Source organism: Carassius gibelio, chromosome A17, assembly GCF_023724105.1.
Source record: "Carassius gibelio isolate Cgi1373 ecotype wild population from Czech Republic chromosome A17, carGib1.2-hapl.c, whole genome shotgun sequence".
Classification (NCBI taxonomy): domain Eukaryota; kingdom Metazoa; phylum Chordata; class Actinopteri; order Cypriniformes; family Cyprinidae; genus Carassius; species Carassius gibelio.
Window position 1 is genome coordinate 23101969 of NC_068387.1, and position 8855 is coordinate 23110823.

Here is an 8855-nt window from a genome sequence, read left to right on the forward strand (position 1 = left end):
TTTTACCTTTTCTAGTTTTTTGTCAAAATGCTTTCTGTAAGACTATACTGTAGCTCAACCACTCTTCATTAAAAATTGTGCAGTTTGATTTGCAGCCTTTAGATGGCAGTGTACCTATAGGGCAACACTGTCTGCATTGTTCTTTTGTCCTTGTCAGAGCCTGATTGTCCACTTGTGTCTGATTGTGTATCCTCATGTCTGGACATCAGGGGTCCAGAGATGCTGGAGTCAGCTTTTTAAACTTCAGTCCGGTGTGAAGGGGCACAACAGAAGACAAATATCTTTATGACAGCAGCCGCTGAGATGGCATGTTCATCATTTAGTTTGAAGGCTGGGCTGAACAAGTAGGACAAGCTTGGATAAATGCCTGCATCCCATATGGACTGGTTGAGTGTCTGCATACATACATTTATGCAAAACAAACTGTCATAGTTATGATGCCACAACCATAAACACATAAACATGTAACTCTTAATGGTTCTAGATGCGAGAAACTTTGACCAACACTATAAGTGAACAGGACCATGACAGAGAGATGAGTGTCTGTGTGTGTGCAGAGGCAGGACAGAGCTGCAGATTAGACGGAATGAAATCCATGTTGAGAAAGCGCTCTCTCTCCCCAGTGTTTTTTATTAAGTCTTATATAAGAGAACATTGTGAACTCCAGTGCACGTCCTAAACGATTTACCCCAGTGTGCTCACAAAAAAACACACCTCTGTCTCCACAGCTGCCAGTGTTCCCTCTTTCCTAAATTGATGCTCTTATTTCCCAGTGGTGAATCTATCTATCTATCTATCTATCTATCTATCTATCTATCTATCTATCTATCTATCTATCTATCGTTCTGTCGTTCTATCTATCTATCTATCTATCTATCTATCTATCTATCTATCTATCTATCTATCTATCATTCTGTTGTTCTGCCATTCTATCTATCTATCTATCTATCTATCTATCTATCTATCTATCTATCTATCTATCTATCTATCGTTCTGTCATTCTGTCATTCTATCTATCTATCTATCTATCTATCTATCTATCTATCATCATTTTTTATTTTTATTTCTGTTTTAAATTCATTTTAAATAAGTAAATATTTTAATAATTGTAAAAGTTTTTAAATTGCTTGTTTTATTCTTGTTATCATTTTTCTTCATTATTGTTTTACTTTCTTTTATGTAAAGCACTTTGAATTACCATTGTGTACGAAATGTGATATATAAATAAACTTGCCTTGCCTATTGTTCTGTCGTTCTATCTATATCAATTTTGAATGATAACTAAGGCTTGTGCAACCTACGAAGTTCCTGGCTTTTCAGTATAACTTTTCAAGTATTGGCCAATTTTCCTTTTAGTTCTAATTATAATTAACAAAAATTAATTTTATATGTATGCATGTGTACAATAAGCCCCAATGCTGAGTGACATTCAAGTAAACCTTGAAAATTAGCCTTTTCCTATTTTTTTTATTCTGTGTTCTGCATCCCTCCTTCTTCCCACTGCCATTTCACCCCTTCATTTATTCGTTTCTCATTTCTGTTCCCCTCTCATCTATTAGTTCCATTTTTCTGCTGTGTCCCATGTATCTGACATTTAGTTTGTCCAAGCGCTCTGTTTCAGTGCCGCCTGTCGCATGTGATCAGTGTGTGATGAGAGCCAGTGTGTGCTGACGGGTGAATGGATGTGATTAGTGTTTGAACGTCAGCTCGTTCTGTGTCATTACATTCGCTCCGAGGGTTTTCCCTTTCTTTTCTCAGTGTGTAATTTGATGCATCAGTGAAACAACAGAAAGACCGGAGGTGCACCTGTGTTTGAGTGCCTGCACTTAGTTTGCAAATTGCCTGGACATTGCGTATGTCCACATGTGCATGCATGCATCCATTTGAGAGCCCTTGTTTGGTGTGCATTTAAAGGGATAGTTCACTTTTAATAAAAAATTCGTTTATTCACTCACCCTCAAGTCGTTTAAAACACAGAAGATATTTTGAAAAAGTTTTTTTGTCCATATTAGGAAGGCCAATGTGGTTCCATGTTGTTTTGGAAAGCACTGACTTCCATTAAAAGGGCAAAAACATCTTCAAAATATGTTCTTTTGTGTCCCACAGTTGAAAGGACGTCAGATTTGCAACAACAATCATTTTTAGGTTTCTTTAAAGCAGACGTCACGCTGATATTTTGTTCTGGTCATAAAGGTAATTACAATACACAACCCATATACCTTGACAAAAGCCTCTCTGTTAGATCTTTTATATCACATTCTCATCAATGCTCACACAAGCAACCGCTTGTGAGTTTATAAAGGAGGTGACCGCAATGAAAGTCTTCACACTGCAATTCTATACTGTAAGTACATAACATTAAAGCCTTTTAGTCACAGCTGTAGCCAAGATCTACAGATGGGCCAATTGTGTTGTCTGATAAAAGGCATAGTGTGGTACTGTACAGCCAGATTGCTTCAGACATGACCTGAGTAGCTTCCTCTGGTTATACAGCTGCTCTCTTTTGATGACTATCTCTCTATTTGACTATTAGAGAATGGCTGCTCTGTTCAAGCATCCCAGTTCAGCTTGTACCCATGACACTGATGGGGAAAAGAGATTTAAAGATGCTTATATAATGGTGCTTGGTGAAACTCCTTGAGGATATGGCAGATGGAGTCTTCATAATTGGTGTTTATATAATTTGACTCCGCTGCCATTTCATTTGTTTGCCACATTTCATGTGTATTTTACACTATGCTAATATTTTTTTATCATTACATAATATACCAATGATTAATTTATATAGAACTAAAATTTTCTAAAAAACGAGAGTGAAAACTGGCTGGCACAATGTTCGTGTTTTCCCTTGTCTTATTTTCCCTTGCTTTTAGATTTTTGCCATCATTTAATGCTCGCTTAAATGTAATCTTTCAAAACAAGTAACACTCTTAAATGTAATTAGTCGGTCTTAAATTGAAAACCATGTTTCATACTTTGATGTGAAGTGTTAGTTCACTTATTGCATTTAAATATTATCTTTAATCATTCAGTAATTAATAAACCATTGATTATACATTACGTTATACATTAAGTTTTTTGGCGGTTGCATGGGCATCTGTATATAGTTGCTAAGGTGTTTTGAGTGGTTGCCACGTGGTTTCTAAGATGCTCTGGTGGTTGCCTTGTGGTTACTTAGTTAAAACATCCTCAAGTTTCTGTGATTTTTCTAAAATCAGGCTCATGTTCCTCCTTTATGATGTATTTGCTCTAGTTTTCACATGTTTGTTTGCTTTTTTAATTATTATTTTTATAAATAGTTGTTTATTTTCACTATTCTTAGATTTAGATTCTAATCTTTGCAAATCTAATGCTCGCTTGAAGTTAGTCTTTTTTAATTAGTATGTATGGTAAATATTAAAATGAAAATCCATCTTTTATCATTTTAAACTTTTACTATCATATTTAATTATAATGTATAAGTACACTTGTAGCATTCTAAAATATACATTTTTGTATTGCATTTTATTTAACAAAAACAAATGTGAAAATACATTGTTTTTGTCCATTTTTGTGGTGTGTTTTCAAAGAGATGCACGGAAATGGAAAGTTGCACAACCCATAAAAGAATCTCTATCCTGAGGTGAAAGTGGACATCCGTTGAACACTAGGCTCTTGTGTGTGAAATATTGGCCCCTCTATGGAGCACAGGAAGTGGGTGAGGGCACACACACACACACAAACACAGCCTGCATCTCGAGGGCTATGCAGATAAACTGTTTCCAAGCTGCTCGGCTGTTCTGTTTTTACTGGGATCAAAATATCATTCAAGAAGCCGGTGCTTTCCAGGAGAGCTGTGTTAAGCCCCAGCTCTGTGTGAGCTCTCTTTCTTCATCCATCATGTCCAGTTCTTCACTATAACGTTAACATAAATACAGCTATGTGTGGGTAGGCAAAGTAAACATGCGCCAAATGATAATAGAATACTGTGTTTTAACTACTATGTGACTTGCATGAATGTAGTGCAGAATTTTGCTGCGGATTTGAGCTTGATGTTAGGCAAAGCATGCAGGAATAATCACGCTTCGATGAAGTCACCGTGAGCTAGTGTTTCTTTTCTCATTTTAATGGGCTTATTCTGATTGGTGTGAGAATGTTGATATTTTCTGCACTTATATAGTCACTTTTGCACTTAAAGCATGCTTAGTTTTTACTAGTAGAGGTTGCCAAGGACTAAGGTATATTCAGAAAATATTTGACCCCAAAACAAAATTAACAACCACAGAATACTGTGTAATAAGTGTTTGTATATAGGATGAATTAAATCATTTTTGTTTCAGTTTGAGCTTGCTGTGTGGCGTGTTTCCTCTTCATACAGCAGTCTAACAGAAAGAGTACACACACTGAGACGCTGTCTCCGCTTTTCACATCTCATCGCACGTCTCCTCACGGGGTGGCTGCTTTAAACAGAGATGAGATGAGAGCATTTACCCGATGTCTGCTCTCAGGTTTGTGGCGAAAGAACGACAACTTGAGTGCGTTTGTTTAAACAACTCACCCGTTGGCTGATAGCCGATCATTTATAACGTATTTGTATGTGTGTGTACAGTTTTGCGTCATCATAGGTCTATTAAAAGTGGTGTTGTTTGGCCTTGACACTATAGAAAAGAAAAAGGCGCCACACGAAATGAGAACTTAATTGACTGAAAAGTTTAAATTATATATAAACATTTGCCATAAATGAGGTGTGTTCATCTGTGGCAGCTGTTAAGTGCTGTCGACAGCTTATTAGCTTTTAAAAACCCCAGCCTCAAACAGGCCTTGAATTGATGCTAGGCTTTTGCAATGTTTTTCTATTAAAGCAGGAAGTTAAGGAATAACAATCAAACCCAGTGAAAGAATAACAAACCAGCGCGAAAGTTGGATTCTCTCTTTGTCCTTAGGATGACACGCACCGACCCATCCCCCTGCAGTACTCTGCATAAACTCATGGTCCAAGAGCTCTGGAATAACATGCTACATAAACAAGCCTGAAGAGCTGAAGTGAAGACAGCCGGTCTCAGTTTTGCAGTCACCCAGAACCCCTCAATGCAGAGATGAATGAATAGAACAAGACCATAATGACAGGAAAGCTTTTGAACGCGGCCCTCTGCTGCAAATAAGACCCGTCTGGTCCAGAAATGTCATTTCTGTGAACCTTAACGCTCGCGTGTTGATCTCTATGACTGTGAGAAGGGTTGACCACTGGCCTTTTACTTACAACAACACTGAAAATGGCAGGAGAAAACATCTTGCTCTAAATAAAACAAACGAGGGCTGCAGGCTTATCTGGATTTACTCTGTGTTTATTTGCTCTGTATTTGTAGTCACGTGACTAGTCGACTTCACATTTCCCACACAAATACTGACAAAAAGAACAGCATCTCAGAGTGATGTTTACTGGTTTTTGATATGCTCTTTCCTACACAGTTTTATGTGACAATTTTGACCTGAACACTGAAAGTCAACTCCTCTGTTTAAGAATAAAAAGATGCTGTCATTTAAGAGCAGCTGTACTTTAGGAGGCATTGTTCAACCAAGCCAAACGCTGGATTTCATTTTTGTACACTTTGTAGTTTAATAGAGACGTCATGGAGGACGAGACAAAGCTGCCAAGAAAAAATGATCACATGATATGTCAGAAATCGTTATAATATGCTGATTTGGTGCTTAAGAAACATTACTTACTATTACTATTATTGTCTTGAAAACAGTTGTGCTGCATTTTATTAATTTTTTATTGCAACTTTCCTGTCACTTTTAAACAATTTAATGCATCCTTGCTGAATAAAAGTATTAACGTCTTTCAAAAAAGAAGGGGGAAAAAACTAATTAAGAAAATGTCACCATAAGTTGTAAATTGTAATGCATACTTCCAAAATCCATAACTTTTCCAGTTTAACTTTTCTCCTGTTAAATAAAATGTATGGTAACTTTCAATTAGCTAAGTCTTTACATAATTTTTTCTATTAAAATATCATTTTTTCCCCACACAAAGCCTTTGCATCATGACACTTACTTATCTGCAGTTAATTGACAGTGACTCGTCTAGCCAAGTTCATGTTTAACGCCATGCTTCATCAAGTTTTCCCATCCCCTGACCTGCAGATGCTGCAGATGCTATTTCACGTCACAGTTATGGCTCGCCAGCCTGCAGAGTCACAGCGGCCGTAACACAACCATCTCAGGGTTCAGCGGACAAAGCTGAGCACTTTTATGGCTTCATTACTGCTCAGTTACAGGGATTTTGCAATGGGGTATTAGATGTTGAAATGGTTCACAGTAAAATTACATTAGTCACAGAGCATCCATACGTTTGCAAAGAGGGAGTATAATAACACTTACTTGAAGTTTGAATTTATAATGCATTTTAAACATATTTACAATTCATTGACTTTGAATTTTGTGTGAATTTTTGTTTTTGTTTGTGTGTTTTTTTTTTTACGTTTTAAAGTTTGAAAGCAAGAATTGTCAAAACAAACTTTGAATTTTGACTTGATAAAGTCTTGTTTGAAAGTTTCAAAAAGTGTTTTACAAATCTTGGATGGATGGATGGATGGATGCTTGAGTCTGAACTTCAGAGAAAAGAGTGTGTTTTCTGTAGCAGACTGTGTTTTCTGTAGCAGTGTTGCCAAATTGGACAGAATGAATTCCGGACAAATCAGTGACTCATATGGCAATATCTTTCAACCGCACAACTGAATAACTCTTGGAAAAAAAGCTTCAGAACTTCAAGATTTCAAGATGTGGAAAACGAATCAAGATTTGTCTTTATTTCATTGCACGCTAAGAGTTTCTTCTTCTGTAGTATGTTTATCAGTGTTCCAAATGCCTGTCAGGGAAATTGTTTATGTCTAGTTAAGAATAAAACCCTGGTCCAGTTGTTCAGTGTAATCTGAGGAAGGCTTGGGAAACTGATGTCAGTCTGTCCAGCTGTACTGACATGTCTGTGTCTCTGAACAGCTGCAGAAGGACTCCGCAGCAGCAGACATTCCACCCTGCTCACTCAGGCCACTCATATCATTTTATTGTGTCTGTTCAGGACCCTGCATATTTGAAGTTCCTTGTCATGCCCCAGTTACAACAGTCCTCTTCCACTGAAGCCAACTGGCCAAGTGCAGCCCAGAAATGCATGAACAGTTCCGGTAAATGGTGTTTATCACTAGCCATAAATGTGTCATATTGCAGACTCTTATGCTTTCTAGAACAATAGTTTCTGGCAAAATACAGTAGTTTCATATTTTATTGTTGTACCACATCTGAAATCCTGATTTATTGATATTTTTTAATTTAATATTAATTATTATTATTATTATTATTATTATTATTATTATTATTATTTGCTATATTATTTTTTATATATATAAATGTTTTTGAGTATTATACACTACTGTTTAAAAGTTTGGGATCTGTAAGATTTTGCAAAAGAAATATGAATATGAACAGCATTTATTTGAAAAGGAAATATTTTGTAATACTTTTTAATGTTATGCTTATGCTTCTTTGCTAAATAAAAAATAAATACAATTAATTGCTTAAATATGTCTTATATCTTATTTCTTATAATATTCTTATTGTTTATATTAATATTTGCAATGTATATACTCTTTGTAATTGAATGTAATTTTCCAATTTTTGCCCATCTTTCCCATCATTTCCCAAACCCTCTTGCAGATTATCTGTTTATCAGACCAATTGCAAATGAGACAGTGTTTAGGAAACCTGTTCGAACTCATTCATTGTTTTTCTTACTAATGGCAGCTTTTAGCCATTGCCATAAACTGTTGTATACATTTTGTAAAAAAAATAATCAATCAAAATAAAAAAACTTACATTTTCCTTGACAGGCTGGAAACGCTCACTCTTTCTTTGCTTTGGGTGATGTTGCAGCAGGCGTATCGTGCAGCCCGTCTCATCCTGTCAAGTGTGAGATCAGGTCTAGAGATAAAGTTCCCCTCACAGATGGATGAGTGGAGATGAGAGGGATAGACTTTTGAAAACGAACCGGGTTTGAGTGCGGCTGTGCGCTCCAATAGTCACCACCTCTTCACCCCTGACTCCTCATCTGCCAGACGGAGTGAAGAGGGGGGCTCATCACTGGAGCAGGGCCGCTTTGATCAGCCGAGCCAGGCAGAGGCACTAAGCCACACGGCAGAAGGCCCTGTCTCTGCTTTCACAGGTGGAAGAGCAGGCTTTCATGGGAGCGCTCTTGTTACAGTGCGCTGAGGTTTTGTGGGGTACAGCCTGGGATTGTGTTTGATGTTGGGCTGAGTGGAAGCTACAGTTGTCCTGTCTGAGCAGATGGACAAATTTGTGTCGTCCTGTATGAGGCACGCCACTTTACAGGAAACTACAGGCTTCTAAGTAATCCTGCTGTTGGAGGATGCAAAGATGAATAGTATTTTGGATGAGATTTAGGTGGAGAAAAACAGTTTGTGGTGGACACTTCTGGCTCTGAAGTCTAATTGGAGTTTGCTCTGAAAATATATGATGTACATAAACCTGTGACATCATCATGATAAAAGTGTATTTTTCTAGATACTATTACGATTTACGATTGTCATGGTAAATACAATGTATTAATTTTTTTTTTTACATATATGTAAAAGTGTTATTGTACATGATACTTGCTTGTGTAATATATGTATATATGTACGCTAATATTTGATTTGTTTATAATTTTTGTATTTATATTCAATTTTAGTTAGTATTTGAAAAGAAAACAGTCATTGTAGAGATGAATATATATATATATATATATATAAGCAATAAGGCATTTTTCTTCACATTGCTTTCTGCTTAATGCTGTAATTGTTTGCTTATTGTATTTTATGCTG

At 36.6% G+C, this 8855-nt stretch overlaps 1 protein-coding gene across 4 annotated transcripts in view; it reads left to right on the forward strand.

Annotated features, from left to right (window-relative positions):
- The window catches only part of LOC127933275 (protein TALPID3-like), a 29439-nt gene extending 20864 nt beyond the window's left edge, over positions 1 to 8575 (forward strand). For 2 of the 4 annotated variants that reach the window (XM_052530124.1, XM_052530125.1), the window contains one exon: positions 210 to 870. In XM_052530124.1, coding sequence (XP_052386084.1) covers positions 210 to 289 — 80 coding nt within the window. In that variant the 3' untranslated portion in view covers positions 290 to 870. Of the gene's footprint in view, positions 1 to 209; positions 871 to 7060; positions 7249 to 7865 lie in introns of those variants that run through there. The other 2 variants (XR_008147479.1, XM_052530126.1) reach the window with 2 other exon arrangements.
- Positions 8576 to 8855: the final 280 nt, after the last annotated feature.